Source organism: Hyla sarda, chromosome 4, assembly GCF_029499605.1.
Source record: "Hyla sarda isolate aHylSar1 chromosome 4, aHylSar1.hap1, whole genome shotgun sequence".
In the NCBI taxonomy this organism is placed as follows: Eukaryota; Metazoa; Chordata; class Amphibia; order Anura; family Hylidae; genus Hyla; species Hyla sarda.
Window position 1 is genome coordinate 119,133,942 of NC_079192.1, and position 17,746 is coordinate 119,151,687.

The following is a 17,746-nucleotide window of genomic DNA, read 5'->3' on the forward strand; positions in this document are numbered from 1 at the left end:
CTACTCTTATAAAAAAAAAAAAATATTCTACTTGGTAGAGGAATGTGAGTGTTATATAAATACATAGCAACAATATAACCCAAGGGGGTTAGATAGAACCTCTATAGTACATGTGCTACAAATAAAATGTACTTTTATTATATATACTAACAAAATAAAGGTGAGAAACACACATTAAAAGCACAACTCCACTTGTGTCACTCTAAGCGCTTGAGAACTATCACCTCTGGGTCGTATCTGATTAGACCACCGATGGCTATTGAGACTACAGTCTGGCCACTATGGTACCAGACTAAACACTACCCAGCACATTTTGCCCATTCACAGTATTCCTAGACTTTGGGGATAGATATTCCTCACTGGTGGCAGTGATAAGAAGATTAAACACTGCTGTTATAATCATATGATGTTGACCACACTGATGATGGTATATACAGCCTCTATATCCTAACACCACTTATATATGTTGTTGTCAGATAGAGGTCATCCAATTATCTCTAACCATCAGTGGATATTGAAGATGCCAACCACCGTGACCTGCTGTGCACCGCAGGCCCGGGTGCTTATGTGGCTCACTAGCCTTTCATGACCCTCTCTCAATCGTTTGTATATTGATCCTATATTAGACACAGTGGAGAAGCAATTTAAAACAATAAACTGTCACACCCCGACATGTTTCACCACTTGTGTGGCTTTATCAAGGAGATTAATTTACAGCAACTGATTGCTGCGGTGCACAGAAGGTGACGGTGGTTGGCATCTTGAGTATCCACCGACGGTTATATAGAATTGGATGACCACTATCTGACAACAACATATATAAGTGGTGTTAACTGACACTAGTGAGGAGTATCTATCCCCAAAGTCTAGGAATACTGTGAATGGGCAAAATATGCTGGGTAGTGTTTAGTCTGGTACCATAGTGTCCAGACTTTAGTCTCAATATGCAGTGTATGTATATATATTAGTCTCAAAATGCAGTGTATGTATATATATTAAAATTAATTTGCCCTTGTTTTTATGAACCATTATTAAGCCTGGATTATTAAACTTGATGGATTATGTCATAGGTATTATTTCGCCTTAATCAGAGAATTATTCTAATATTTTCTTCTTAGAATTTATTCTGCATGGCTAAACTTTCATTCAAGGGGTAAGCGAACATGGGACTATGCTGTAAAGATACACTGCTCAAAAAAATCAAGGGAACACTTAAACAGCACAATGTAACTCCAAATCAATCACACTTCTGTGAAATCACACTGTCCACTCAGGAAGCAACACTAATTGACAATCAATTTCACATGCTGTTGTGTAAATGGAACAGACAACAGGTGGAAATTATAGGCAATTAGCAAGACACCCCAATAAAGGAGTGTTTCTGCAGGTGGGGACCACAGACCACTTCTCAGTGCTTTCACTCTAGTGGTAGCATGAGCTGGAGTCTACAACCCACACAAGTGGCTCAGGTAGTGCAGCTCATCCAGGATGGCACATCAATGCGAGCTGTGGCAAGAAGGTTTGCTGTGTCTGTCAGCATAGTGTCCAGAGCATGGAGGTGCTACCAGGAGACAGGCCAGTACATCAGGAGATGTGGAGGAGGCCATAGGAGGGCAACAACACAGCAGCAGGACTGCTACATCCGCCTTTGTGCAAGGAGGAGCAGGAGGAGCACTGCCAGAGCCCTGCAACATGACCTCCAGCCGGCCACTGAAACTGTCAGAAACAGACTCCATAAGGGTGGTATAAGTGCCCAACATCCACAGGTGGAGGTTGTGCGTACAGCCCAACACCGTGCAGGACGTTTGGCATTTGCCAGAGAACACCAAGATAGGCAAATTTGCCACTGGCGCCCTGTGCTCTTCGCAGATGAAAGAAGGTACACACTGAGCACATGTGACAGATGAGTCTAGAGATGCCGTGGAGAACGTCCTGCTGCCTGCAACATCCTACAGCATGACCGGTTTGTCAGTGGGTCAGTAATGATGTGGGGTGACATTTCTTTGGGGGGCCGCACAGCCCTCCATGTGCTTGCCAGAGGTAGCTTGACTGCCATTAGGTACCGAGATGAGATCCTAAGACCCCTTGTGAGATCATATGCTGGTGCGGTTGGCCCTGGGTTCCTTCTTATGCAACACAATGCTAGACCTCATGTGGCTGGAATGTGTCAACAGTTCCTGCAAGAGGAAGGCATTGATGCTATTGACTGGACCGCCCCTTCCCCAGACCTGAATCCGATTGAGCACATCTGGGACATCATGTCTCACTCCATCCACCAACGCCATGTTGCACCACAGACTGTCCAGGAGTTGGCGAATGCTTTAGTCCAAGTCTGGGAGGACATCCCTCAGGAGATCATCCGCCACCTCATCAGGAGAATGGCCAGGCATTGTAGGGAGGTCATACGGGCACGTGGAGGCCACACACACTACGGAGCCTCATTTTGACTTGTTTTAAGGACATTACATCAAAGTTGGATCAGCCTGTAGTGTGGTTTTCCACTTTGATTTTGAGTGTGACTCCATATCCAGACCTCCATGGGTTCATAAATTTGATTTCCATTGATAATTTTTGTGTGATTTTGTAGTCAGCACATTCAACTATGTAAAGACGAAAGTATTTAATATGATTAGTTCATTCATTCACATCTAGGATGCGTTATCTTAGTGTTCCCTTTATTTTTTTAAGCAGTGTTAAAAAAATACACTGAGCATGATTGCTGAGGATACTTTCTGTGGATTAGCTTCAGGCATCTTACCGATTGGAAAGGAAATGTAAAAAATCCTGCCTTATCTACTGTTGGTGGAGCAAATGAATTAATTGTGTCTGAGATTTGAGACATTAGGTGTGTGTGACATCGAACATGTACAGGGGTGTTTTGAGGTCTATAAACCAGGTAAAATAGTTAAAGTGTACCTGTCGTCAACAGGTCATATAATGTAGGTAATAACATTATATGTGAACTTGACTGTCTCTGCAGTCTCTATGAGGAGTCCAAACACAGGAAGTGAGGGCAGGACAAGCAGGGCTCTGTGCGGGCTCCTGGCTTGTCAATCATCCTGATGTGTGAGCATGTCACAGATCCCTGTTTGTCCACCCTCACTTTCTGTGTTTGGACTCCTCTTAGAGACACACATGCAATAGCTGCAGGGACAAAAATATACATATTTATTAACCAATATATATTACTAATATACTTATAATAGTATTATCTACATTATATAAAACATTTTTTTTGGATACAGGTACATTTTAATGTAAAGAAGGCTAAAGAACTGGATAATATCCCTCCTTGACATCTATGTGCATTTGAACTGGCACTGGTGTTAATATGTTGTTTGAAATTGATGTCTTGAAAATCCAATGATTCTCTTTGGAAAATAAAAAAAGGAGGATTTTATTCCTCAGTATAGCAATAGCCTCTTCGGGGATAATTTGATAATTGCCCCAATTACCCCCGAAGACACTACTGTTTTAGTGAAACATGTTTGGGGGGCCTTGTGTGACGTTTTAAACAAGATTTAGGGTCGTGAATGGACAAGAAGGTGTGTTCTGCAGGCATTCTCTGCCTCATAACATTTCTAGAGTATGTAATCATATTGTTTTAGCTGTCTGGTGGAGAAGTACAGTAATGGTACACTGATACTAGGCTTTAGGCTATGGCTTTTAATCTTGCATGCCATCTAATGCTTCTAATCTAGCAGACTGTTCCATTCATACTTTTATTTACATGTATGGTCACATGTAGTGTTTCATTTCTACTGTAGAAGCACCTGGTTAGATGGAAATATATCAATTGAAAATATCTATTTGTCATGGCAGAAATCTCAGATGGACTCAACAGGAAATACTACATTTCACATGCCATGGTCACTGGGAAAATGCATGGTTGACCACAGCTTTTTCTGCACTGTGCACATTATACTGTATCTAGAAGATTGTTAGTTAAAGCTACTGTGTATTATTGACAAGCATACATTTTATTATTGTAGTGCCAACATACAGACTAGGATGGGGGAACTGCTTCTTTACTGTAATATTCACCAGAATGTATGGTTTTAATAGATAGAAAAAAAAAAACATTTCATTTGGCCTTTACAAATTCTGAATTTTTATTTGTAGGTGTTTGCATTGAATAAGAATGTTTCCATTATTTTGGACTCAATACATTATGCTTTAAATTTGTATACGGCAAATATTGATGTTGGGGGCGCATTGAGAGCTAGAAATTATTGGCATTCTAAATATAAAGAACCTGCGGGAGGATAATAATAATGGTGGTGTTTTTCACTGCGCGTATAAATTCATTCAATTTGTTGCCACTTAAAATAATCTAACCAACCCAGAAAAAAACATGTAAATAGTAGCAGAAACTGGATCTGTATCCAGTCATGAAGACTGTGAAAACAAGGCTCCTAAGCAGTAAAGAATGGTCATTTTCTTCTTTTCCCATGGCTAACAAGATATAGATGTAGTTATCAATGATACGGTCTAAATACATAAATATTTCTAACCTTAAATTATAGTATTAAATGTTATTCTTTTTGTTTTTATTGGCAGGTGAAGTTTTCTTTGTAACTCAACCAGATCAGTTCACTTTAGAAGAAGCAGCTGAATTTTGTGAGAGCAAGAATTCAACACTGGCTTCCACTGGACAACTTTATGCTGCCTGGAAAATAGGATTCGACAAGTGCAGAGCAGGCTGGCTATCTGATGGTAGCGTCCGGTACCCAATTGTGACCCCACGTAAAGTTTGTGGAGGGGACAAACCTGGAGTGCGCACCGTCTACGTCCATGAAAATCAGACAGGATTTCCGGATCCTCTGTCAAAGCACCATGCCTTTTGTTTTAGAGGTAAATGTGTCATGCTCATATTCACTATATATATTACTATATATACTATATATTGTTAAGAATAATCTAAAATGGTTATTATTCAAATTAAATAATGATGCTATTTAGTTTCTCGTTAGGTAGTACATAAAAGTTAGGCAGCATATACTTCCTATTTATATACATTTTTTTTAAATCTCATTAGTAAGCATCTGCCAAGGGTAAACAATTGTATTAATGACATTCATGTACTGTAATTTTAAGGGCCGTAAATCATTAAGAACAAAGCAGGTTAGACACCTATTCCCCCATTATGAAGGCCAGCCACAATGCTATATGGGGGAGCTCACACAGATGTAAAATACTGATGAGCAACCACTAAGACGCCTACTATTTATAAGGGGGCAGCTACTTAATATTATAGTTGCACACAGAAAAGGCATACACAGGGTGCCAGTAACATAATAACATGTAGTGCACAAGGCTGGCTTACAACCTATTAGTAATGCCCATACTATTCGATCAAGTGGGTTGCCCAGCATTTTCTATATGCACCCCACAACACCCCGGGCTCTCCCAGCATCACAAGGCCAGACCACATCATAAAAAAATATTTATATACTCCATATGATAAACATAAGGTATTAGTTGATATTTTGGCCAAAATATGCAAGTTTGTACCCACGTCAAGGGTCCTCAGTCTCTTGCAGTCCCTACACTAACATTATAGAAAAAAAAAATGGGATATAAATCATTCAAAAATGGGTGACCTCCCCTTATCCAGTATTTGGCTTATCTGCATCAGATCATCAACATGTATAAATAAATATCACCAACAACATGTATATGTGATGAAACAATACAATCACTCCTGCCTTATATGGAACACAGTAGAGATGAATATGACATCATTGTATATTGAAACCTATTTGAGACAATACAAAAATGCACTGAAGAATTATAAACAAGAGGAGTGGTCCTAAGAAAAGAAAAAAGCATAAATCCACAAGATATAAAGGGGTACTACATTGCACCAGCATTCGGAACATTTAGTTCCCGAACGCTGGGTGCTGGCTGCCGGGGTCATGATGTCACACCATGCCACGGCAGTGGTGCAGTTGAGTATCCCTATAAAAGAATTGAACATTCATCATTCATGTTTTGGCCTTCTTAACTTATAAACACCAAAACTAGAGGCCAAAAAATTGGCCATAAAAATATTAATCTTTATTACGAAAATACTTAAAACAGTTAAACTAATTAAAACAACATAAGTAAGAAGACGGTTACACATACAGAAAAAGATGATGAGGATATCGCATAAGGCACCTGGTAGGAGTTACCAACCTAATAGGTGGAAACATACAGCAGGATCACAAATGAAGACTATGTCCAGGAAAGTATAAATGGTGCAGCAACAACTAATATAATACTGGTTATGCATACAAGGGAAAAGGCTGGAAAGAAAAAAGGTCACAGGTAACAATAAACAGACTGGCCACACCATATACCCCACATACAATACCTCACCTCACCCCGAACGTGTTTTCGCTAAGGCTTTGTCAAGGGACATGTCTCAGGAAGGAAACCAGCAGAATAAATATACAGAGTCCGCCAATGAACACACTACTTGCCTGTCATGTGATGAACCTTGTCTATACGTCACTTATAGAAGGTATCATGTGTCCGGCCCTGTCACAGCGACGTGTGCATGGTCACATGATGCGCATATCACTGCAGGAGTAACGCGAGATCTGTGCCAGTACCATGCAGTGATAGAATATGTTCACAGTGACGTGTGCATGATCATGTGACGCGCATGTCAGTGTGAAAGTATCGCGATGTGCGAGGCTTGCGTCAGCCTCAGCGCAGTACATTAGCGCTGAGGCTCTGGGATTGCGCATGTGCACAGATGCGCATGATGTAAGCACGCTGTCCATCTGGTGTCACATGACGCGTCCCATGAAATAGTTGCTAGGTTACTGAATGCTTGTGAATCGGGGAAATATACATACAGGTAAGGGACACCAGAGTGCAAAATAAAAAGTACTCAAACTGTGAAAAGTGCAGTAAGGACACTCACCCACCACCAAGGGAAAAAGTGTGCCGGGAAATCGGGATGAACCTGACAAAAAAATTATTAATAATTAATTACCGGTATGTCAAACTTATGAACTCTTATTTTTCCGTTAATTATTGAGGCCCAAATTGCATTTATAATGTGACTATTATATGTTTCCAGAAGGATAAAATAAAACATTACATTTTACACATTACAGCTGCCCCATTTGAGAAAATCCCTCCAATAATTGAAGAAGAAATATTTGCAACTCGAGTAGTGCCTATTTTGGAGGGGCTTCCATCTGGGGATGCAACTGTGGAAACGGTGAATGCCACTGAATTTGACAACGAGACAGACTTCTGGCTGGCAAATGTCACGGCTGTTCCCACTGTAGAAATACTAGAAACAGGTATAAACAATTTTCCCATCTATCATCTATAAAAACATGTTCTGTATCAAACTTTACTAATCTTGCCACACTTTTTGGCATCAGAATAAATACTTAAATAATTGGGATTTTTTTTAATTCATGATATTAATATGTGAGAAAAGATTTGTGGAAACATGAATTATTAATCCAAAAAATATTATTCTGATACATAAGTTTTGCACATAGCTATTGATTTTTTTTTTGTATATCTTTTATTAGTTACACAAATATTAAACTCTACTCTTTCTTCCTTTCTTCAAGTGAGTCCTTCAGCAATTCCACCCTTGAGTGTTATTCCAGATGTTATAAGTGGATCTGCATCTGCTGAAATCAGTGGAGTCAGTGGCGTTCCATCTGGTGAAGTATCCGGAGAAATCAGTGGAGATGTGTCTGGAATTTCTGGAATAAGTGGAGAACCTTCTGGGGAAGAAACAAGTGGGTTGCCTTCAGGAGTTGAAATCAGTGGGGATTTATCTGGATTGACATCAGGTTATGAGCTTTCTGGAGAAATAATTGCGAGTGGACATCCAGAAGTTTCTGGAGATGTTTCTGGTGAATCATCAGGTTTAATATTTAGTGGTCTGCCTTCTGGTTTACCTTCTGGAGATGAAATTATATCTGGGTCAGCTTCAGGAGTCCTAGATATTAGTGGATTATCATCAGTAGATATAAGTGGGGAGACATCTGGAGATGAATTAGTTAGCGGTTTACCTTCAGGGCTAATTTTAGGAAGTGGGCAGCCATTTGCTAGTGGAGACATTAGTGGACTGTTTTCTGGTAGTGCAGATTTTAGTGGACTGCCATCAGGGTTTCCAACAATTATACATGTGGATACAACTTGGATAGAGGGTGTAACAAAAGCCCCAGAATCAGAAGCTGAAGGAAAAGGTCAAACAGAGTTTAGTGCATCGGGAGAACTATCCGGGTTACCATCAGGTGATTTAAGTGGTCTAGAAACCAGTGGTGACATTTCTGGATTAGATATTAGTGGCCAACCTTCTGGGTTTTTTGATGTCAGTGGAGATGTCTCAGGTTTTGATGTTAGTGGATTGCCATCTGGATCTAGTGGAGACCTTTCAGGTTTACCATATGCAAGTGGGGATTTTTCAGGTATTAGTGGGGAAACATCTGGATTAATTGATATCAGTGGAGAAGAATCTGGGATATTAGATGTTAGTGGGGATTTGTCTGGCTTAAGTGGTGAACATTCTGGAATAATTGACATTAGTGGAGAGTTGTCTGGTGTAAGTGGGGAATCTTCTGGAGTATTTGATATTAGTGGGCAACCATCTGGAATAGTTGATATCAGTGGTGTGAGTTCTGGGATTTTTGATGAAAGTGGTGAACCCTCTGGAGTTACTCTTATTGATGGAGGTTTAACTGAGCTGTCTAGACCTTTAGTAGAAGAACTGGAAGGAAAGGGGTCAGTTGAAACTAGTGGTTTGTTTTCAGGAGATTTCTCAGGGGAAGTATCTGGTATTTCTGGAATTAGTGGTGAACCTTCAGGCTATATAGATAGCAGTGGATTTGTATCTGGAGACATTCCTAGTGGAGATATAAGCATTAGTGGACTCTCAAGTGGCATTGACTTTAGTGGAGAGATATCTGGAACTGATTTCGTAAGTGGTTTCACATCTGGCATTGAAGACCTAAGTGGACTCACTTCTGGTATCCCTACAATATCACATATAGATTTTACTGTGGTAGAAGCCCCAACAACAGGACCCATTACAGAGGAGGCAGGTCAGGGACCATCAGGAGTTTTTGAAATAAGTGGATTTCCTTCAGGAGAGGCTTCTGCAGAGACATCTGGACTTCGTGAGTTAAGTGGAGAACCATCTTCTGCCACACAAGAAAGTGGAGATATTTCTGGATTTACATCAGGACTTCCTGAAATCAAATTAATAACCGATGATCTTATTGAAGCTGTGACCAAACCAACAGTATCACAGGAGTTAGGTGGTGTGACTGTTCCATACGTCATTGAAAGCTCTGCTTCTGGAGATATCAGTGGTGAGGCACCACTTTCTGTTCCGGAAGTCAGTGGAGATCCATCTGGGATTCCTTTAACTAGCGGAGAACCTTTTGATGGAAGTACAGAAGCTAGTGTTGACATATCTGGATATCACACTGTTTCTTCCCAAGATTTGTCTGGGGAAACATCAGTACCTGATATAATTATTAGCACATCCCAACCGGAATCTGAGTTGTCAGGTGTCTCAAAGGAACCAGAGGAAGCGAAAAAAGACACTGAACTATCTGCTTCTGCATCAGGAGATATTGTAGATGAGATAACAGCACTGACACCAGCACCGTTAATGGAAGCTACGCCACAAGCTCTACCCGATGTAAATTATGTTGAAGGTACTTTAGTTTCTTTTTTTGTTTTGTTTTTCTTTTGTCAATATCATGTGGACTTACTGTAAACTTTAGGATGAATAAAAATGTATAATGGACAGATATGAAGACAGTTTCTGCAGTAAAGCTGCAATTTAAACTAAAGTAAAATCTGTATAAACGTGTACAGATTTGTTGTGGATTTTACCTTTCCCATTGATTTCATTGAGGAAAATTCATGACCAAAAAGTTGCTGCAGATTGGTAAATCCACACTACAGGTCACCTTCAGTTCAGAAGATTTCTGCAATATGTAGATGAGATTTTAAAATTCCCATCTACTTTGATGATGCTTTAAACTGATGCAGATTTTCTGTGGGAATTTCCTAGCTGAGGAACCATAGCAAATCCATCTAGTCTGCATTTATTTTAAAGGGGAACTCCAGTGGAAACAAGTAGAAAACAAATGTTTTTAAATCAACAGACTTGTAAATTACTTCTATTAAAAAATCTTAATCCTTCCAGTACTTATTAGCTGTTGTATTAAACAGAGAAATTTGTGAATTTCTTTTCTGTCTGACAACAGTGCTCTCTGCTGCCACCTGTCCAGATTAGAATCATATCCCCATAGAAAACCTCTCTTGCTCTGGACAGTTCCTGACATGGACAGAGATGTCAGCAGAGAGCACTGTGGTCAGGCTTGAAAGAACTTCACTAATTTCTCTGCAGTATATCTGTAGTATACAGCAGCTGATAAGTACTGGAAGGGTTAATATTTGTAAATAGAATTGATTTACAAATCTGTTTAACTTTCTTGCACCAGTTGATTTGAAATCATTTTTCCCCCACTGGAGTTCCCCTTTAATATCATTATTTAAAGGGGTACTCCACTTCTAGACATCTTATCCCTATCTAAAGGATAGGGTAAAAATGTCTGATCGCGGGGTCCCGTCACAGGGGTCCCCCGCGATTTTCCTGCTGCACCCGGCGTTTGTTTAGAGCTTCGGGTGCCGCGCTTGAGGCCACACCTCATCAATGCAAGTCTATGGGAGGGGGCTTGACGGACGGTCATCCAAGTAAGTGAGCAAGCTGAGAGTTGTAGTGCCTTTATCACAAGTAGCAGAACATTTCATTTAGTAGTAATGAAGTATCCAGTAATAATATGAAGCAGCCCAACTCTTGTACCGGGTAGATCCCCACCCCCACAAGGCCCATGTTAGTCAAAAAGGAAGTGAAGATAAATCTTTGTGGGCTGTCAGTGGTTAAATGAGGCAATTATTTGCTGAACAATGCTAATTGTGCAATTAATGGCGATTGGGCAGAAAGGGTGCACTGAACAGAAGGTCAAAAATGGGGCAACACCTGCCATTTGGCCACAGACTATAGTACCATGACAGTGCCTAATGTTCCTCTGTTGAGTGCCCGCCCGTAGGCCATTTTTATTTTTTTTCCTGTTTAACATGCAAATGAGCATTAAAGAGGCACCAAGCAGAAGGACTCCAAAAGAGCTGGGAATGACCAATTAGCTTTAGTCCCCTTTCTAGAGTCCCCTTTCTGCCCAACTACTTTTATTGCCCTTCTTTGACACACAGAGTGCAAAATGGTCAATCAAAAGGGCACACATGGGGCACTGAAAAAAGGTTACCAAGGGGGCATTACTCTTGACACTTGGTAGTTTTCTGACACTTTTCATCATGGAAGAGAGTGATAGATAAAGACAACTATGCCCACAAAATGACATTGAACAATTGGTGGGAGTACAAAAAGGATAAGATTTTTTTCCAGGTGTTTCCAAGGACTTATACGATTAGGAATCACTGATCTATTGACATATTTCAGGTCTAAACCCAAAACTACAGTTTGATTCTATGTGCTTTTATATGAAATGAGAGGATTGTGGAACTAAAGTATAGCCTATTGAAATCGATGGACACCAAATTATGGCTTCTTATGGCTCCAAGTTTGTACAGTGCATTAATAAAGTCATGTGCATAAGACCTAAGACTGCTTCAAGTTGAGTGATGTAATAGATGGTAAATTAACTGATGCATTTCTGGTGACTGCAGGAATTATCGGGACTTGTGCAGATATCCAATGTGGAGCTGGAACATGTGTAGAAAATGAAGGAAGAGTCCATTGTCAGTGTCCCCAAGGATATGGAGGAGACAGCTGCGATATAGGTAAATTATATATTTTTTTATTATTTTACAAACCTAATGTTTGTACAATTTTCACTACTTATTCCATGGGGTGAATAAAATAGGGTGTAGAAACTGCTTATAATGAGTTTCTCCGAGCATATCACCTTTAGGCTATGTTTCCACTTGGTTTTTTTTTCTGGCAGTTTTTGGAATAGTGCCCCTGCAGTTTTCGAGCCAAAGCCAGAAGTGGATCCATAAGGGAGGAGAAGTGTACCTCCTTCCTTTATATGTATTATTCCTTTTGAATACATTTCTGTCTTTGGCTCAAAAACTGCAGAGGCAGTATTTCAAAAACTGCCAGAAAATAACCAAGTGGAAACTTAGCCTAAGGGAGGAGAAGTGTAAGTCCTTCCATTATATTTCCCATTCCTTTTGAATACACTTGCAGTGGCAGTTTTCCAAAAACTGCCAGAAAAACCAAGTGGAAAATCAACCTTAGGCTAGGTTTCCACTTGGTTTTTTTTCTGGCAGTTTTTGGAATACTGCCACTGCAGTTTTTGAGCCAAAGCCAGAAGTGTATTCAAAAGGAATAGGACATATAAAGGAAAGACTTACACTTCTCCTCCCTTACACATCCACTTCTGACTTTGGCTCAAAAACTGCAGTGGCAGTTTTCCAAAAACTGCCAGAAAAAAAAAACAAGTGGAAACCTAGCCTTACAGTTATGAGAGCCCTATCTAAACACCAGTGTGAACGTCACATGACCAACATAGGTTTTCATTCTAAGTACAAAAGAATGTTGATGAAGAATGTCTGATGAATGGGGATGGATCCTTTATGCAGAATGCAAGTAACAAGGTGGCAAAAAGGTAATGCAAGCATTTGTATTGTTCTACACTCACTCGCCTTGAATCCAATGTAACAGTACCATTGTTGTAGATATCATTTTACATGTTTTGTTTTTTTACTTTTTTTTAACTTGTTTTTCAGTTTGTTTTTCCATTGATTATTTATTCTGAGAGCTCTACAGCCATATGAGAAGTGGAGTGCTAGAATATTACGAATGGCAATACATATATACACTCAGAACCAGTTCCTGTTTGACAATTCGCTCTCACCTACATAGGCTAACACCTGTTCCCAGACCACTATTCATGTTACTTTTAAACATTGTGTTAAGGGTAACCCTTTTTAACCTACTATATTGTTCATGTAACCTAATATAAGTTCATGTCATTTTCAAAGTTGGTCTTTGTTAACAAATCACAGGTTATAGGCATCTCAGGTCATTCAATGGACATATGTATGTGTGGTAGAGGGGCACCATATGTTAATTATTCTTCCAATTCTGTGAGCCATATGTAGAAAAGAACATGTGGCAGACTAATATACATCCTCTTGGTTTCAAAAGAGTATAAACAACATATATGTATTTAATCCTATACAGAAAAATACTGAATAACATAATAGCTACTATGTTATTTTTTAACAAAAATGCATTTTATATGTGGGAAAGAATGTAAACTTAGTAAATAAAAGTACAGTGGTCCCTCAACATACGATGGTAATCCGTTCCAAACGGACCATCGTTTGTTGAAACCATCGTATGTTGAGGGATCCGTGCAATGTAAAGTATAGGACAGTGGTCTACAACCTGTGGACCTCCAGATGTTGCAAAACTACAACACCCAGCATGCCCGGACAGCCGTTGGCTGTCCGGGCATGCTGGGTGTTGTAGTTTTGCAACATCTGGAGGTCCGCAGGCTGTAGACCATTGTTAGAGAAAGTTGTACTTACCTGTCCCTGCCGCTCCGGACCGTCACCGCTCGTCACCGCTGCCCGGTATATTGCCATCCATTGCTGTAGCCGCGTCCCCGAGGTGTCCTCGACGCTCCGGCAAGCCCTCTTCTTCCCCGGCATTGGCGCTCTCCGTCGCCGCCATCACGTCCCTACGCACGCCGCTCCTATTGGATGATGGGACAGCGTGCACAGCGACGTGATGACGACAATGGAGAGCACCGACGATGCAGAGGATCCCGAAGAGGACGCGCCGGAGCCCCGAGGACAGCTGAGTGACCATCACCGGAGCTCACGGGGCACCATAAACAGCTATCCGGCGGCAGCTGAAGCAGTCTGCGCTGCCGGATAGCCGTTTATGCGATGGCCCCGACATACAAAAGCATCGTATGTTGATGCTGCCTTCAACCATTGCATGTTGAAATTATCGTATGTCGGGGCCATCGTATGTCGAGGGTTCACTGTATATAGTAATTGGCCGCCCTAACACACCCAAATTAAAGGGGTATTCCAGGAAAAAAACGTTTTTATATATATATATATATATATATATATATATATATATATATATATATATATCAACTGGCTCCAGAAAGTTAAACAGATTTGTAAATTACTTCTATTAAAAAATCGTAATCCTTTCAGTACTTATGAGCTTCTGAAGTTAAGGTTGTTCTTTTCTGTCGAAATCCTCTCTGATGACACCTGTTTCGGGAAACGCCCAGTTTAGAAGAGGTTTGCTATGGGGATTTGTTTCTAAACTGGGCGTTTCCCGAGACAGGTGTCATCAGAGAGGATTTAGACAGAAAAGAACAACCTTAACTTCAGAAGCTCATAAGTACTGAAAGGATTAAGATTTTTTAATAGAAGTAATTTACAAATCTGTTTAACTTTCTGGAACCAGTTGATATATAAAAAAAAGTTTTTTCCTGGATAACCCCTTTAAGATGTAAATGCAATCTCTGTAGCTCTATAGGGCATTACAGCTGTACCCATGCTTCCTCCCCAATGGCGTTTACCAGATTTATAGGCTTTAGTACTAGGAAAATATTGTAAGTAGGCAAAATATAGCTAAGTATAGGTGAATTGTATACATAAACAGATCCATCAAAACCCATGATCTTTGGACAGCAACATCACAAACACAGTAAATAAAGATTTCTCATTAAAGCGTACCTCAAATAAACTTTTGATATATTTTAGATTAATGAATGTTGAATAACTTTCCAATAGCTTGTTAATGAAAAATATGCTTCTTTCTATTGTATTTTTCCCGATCAGTCCTGTCAGCAAGCATTTCTGACTCATGCTGGAGTCCTAAACACTCAGAGCTGCCAGCCTGCTTTGTTCACAGCCAAACAGGCTGTGAACTAAGCAGGCTGGCAGCTCTGAGTGTTCTCCTTTGTGAACAAAGCAGACTGGCAGCTCGTAGTGTTTAGGACTCCAGCATGAGTCTGAAATGCTTGCTGCCAGGACTGGTAGGGAGACCCCTAGTGGTCATTTCTTCAAAGTGGAAAATTAAATAGAAAGAAAAATATTTTTTAATAACATGCAATTGTAAAGTTATTCTGCATACATTAATCTATAATATATCAAAAGTTTTTTTGATAAGAGGTACCCTTTAACATGCATTTTTCTACATATTTAATAATACTTTTATACTTATATATCATTTTTTATTCTGTATGCTGCATAGTAATGTATTCTCAATATCTCACCTATTGGATATTTAGCCAGGGATGATTGATGCATTCAACATTGCTCTAAGTATACTGTATGTATCTAAGTGATATTTTATATAAGCTTATTATAACTATATGAAATGCCCTTGCTGAAAACGAAGTGGTTCGGAGCATTGAAGCCAGAACAATATGTATCTAGGTGTTCTCTTAGGGTACAATAGCAACATCTAAAAGCAAGCAATTTGCCTAAAAGAGTTAGGGTTCAGAAAGGAATAAGCATTGACAAAATGGAAGTGCTGATGAGCAGAGTCATTCAGACACCAGGCTCCTGAGCGGGGTTATTATTTTTCATTTTCTTGTTCCATTCATGGCCCAAGTTGACCCATTGTATTTCATGTCAGCAATATGCATTTTGTAACTGCTTTTTAAGCTATAGATGTGACGGCTTTAATAACTGGTAATCAGGATGCTTTAGAAAATTATTGTTGATAAGCTACATACATATTATTAAAAATAAGATTTGGTGAACTATGATACTAGGACTGTATTAAATAGCATTATGGTTTCTCGAGATTATATTATTTCAAGATTCTAAAGCATTATTGAAGAATGTTTTTGAAGCAAAGCAATACAAAGGATACATTCTTCCAAAGTCAATGGTAGCTGCTCAATAAAGAAGTTAGTTGCCCGAACTAATTAAAAATGAATACAGAAATACAGTAGCATAAAAAAAAAATTCTTGCACATAGGCCAATTCTTTTACTCCCCAGAATCTGATTTATCTGGGGTCCAACACCCCCCCCCCCCCCCCCGCTTCTCCATGTGCAACTCAGTATCTGTTGCAGAAAAATAATAATACTCTAATAATAAGGATAATACATGCAACTGAAGAATGTAGTGTGTTAATCTACAGCTCTCATGAGATGCAGTCAAAAGGCAGAATAAAGATTTACATTCAGAGACTCACCGCTGACGTCTTTTCTGATCAGTGTTGTTCTTTTTCATTTTTTCTCCATTTGGCCCAGACCAACATGAAGAATTCTTTTAGCTGTGTCTAAACTACTGCCTCATGCTGTGCCCCTAAATTTATTAATACCCACGAGCTCTGCTGTCACACATGGTGCCCCCTAAATAGAAAAAAATGCGGATACTGTGCCCTTAATACAATATTGCCACATACTGTGCCCTGAACACAGCACTGCCACATTCTGTGCACTGAATACAAAATTACCACTCATGGTTCCCCCCAAATATAATACTGCTACACACTATGCCCTTGAATACAATGCTGTCCAAAATCGAATAATTATGCCATTGTGCCCTCTGAAACAATGATAGATGCCACTCTTTCCCCTCTTAAACAATGAGTTGTACCTCTGAGTCCCTAAAAAATGTATGCAAATTCCCCCTAATATAATGTGCCTCTACCCCCAATTGAACTATGCCACTGCTCTATTTATGATGCTAACCCCCTTATTGTGCCACTGTCCCAATTAACCCTTTCACTGATCCCAAAATTGTGCTAGTAGTCCCTAAATGTGTCACTGTCCCAATGAACTGTGCCTCTGTCCCCTTTATGAATTTTACCACTGCACCATCTATGAGCTGTGCCAGTCCCCCTATTTGTACCACTACCCCCCTAAGTGTCCCAAAGAACTGTGCTACTGCCCCCCTAATTTTATCACTGCCCTCTGCATTGTAGAGGAAGTGCTGGTGGGAAGGGTGTCCAAGGTTCTTTATTTCTATCCAGAACCTAAACCTTTATAGAAGAATACTTTAAATTATCTTTAGAAACCTTCCACTTCTCCACTGGTACCATCCCACATGAAGAAAACATCATCAATGTATCTTAGCCAGCTCCAGATTTTGCCCTAGAAGGCAATGATGAATAGGTTGCCAAGGGTAAACAATGGACCTCATGGCTGTACCTCTCTGCTGCCAGCAATAGTCATCCCCAAAAATGCAATAATTATTCCAGGATGAAGGCTAGCAGAGCGAGCAGCTGAATTACAGCTATATAATTGTCACTATTCATCACAACTACAGCTCTGCCTATGAGCTAAATATTGATAGATTATTGTTTACTAAGATTGCTATTTTCCTCCATTCAGACCTTCATATGTTGCTTTTTATTTTTACAGTACATTTATTACCATTGCAGAGTGGCAAAATTGCACTAACCCCCCAATCTCATATCCCGCATTTCAGTATAAGCATTTAATGATTGTAGATAGATGCTGTACCCAGTCAGACGAAAGACATTCCCCAGTGGATAGGCAGGTCCCCAATGGGTAAGGTACCCCCCCCCCCATTAATTAAATGCCCCCAGTAGGGAGCACACTTTCCTTCAATAGGTAAATACCCCAAGTTCATAGCTAATTCCCACTCCTATTAGGTAGATGCTCCCAGCAGGTAGGTAATTTCCTGTATTAGGCAAGTGCCTAATACAATCAGATTGGTTGCTA

General features: G+C 39.9%; 1 protein-coding gene across 2 annotated transcripts in view; it reads left to right on the plus strand.

Annotated features, from left to right (window-relative positions):
- Positions 1 to 17,746, plus strand: part of ACAN (aggrecan) — a 108,880-nt gene that overhangs the window by 65,200 nt on the left and 25,934 nt on the right. For both annotated transcript variants that reach the window (XM_056571913.1, XM_056571915.1), the window contains exons 10-13: positions 4,561 to 4,854; positions 7,113 to 7,304; positions 7,587 to 9,689; positions 11,728 to 11,841. In XM_056571913.1, the coding sequence (XP_056427888.1) occupies positions 4,561 to 4,854; positions 7,113 to 7,304; positions 7,587 to 9,689; positions 11,728 to 11,841 (2,703 nt within the window). The remainder of the gene's footprint in view (positions 1 to 4,560; positions 4,855 to 7,112; positions 7,305 to 7,586; positions 9,690 to 11,727; positions 11,842 to 17,746) is intronic.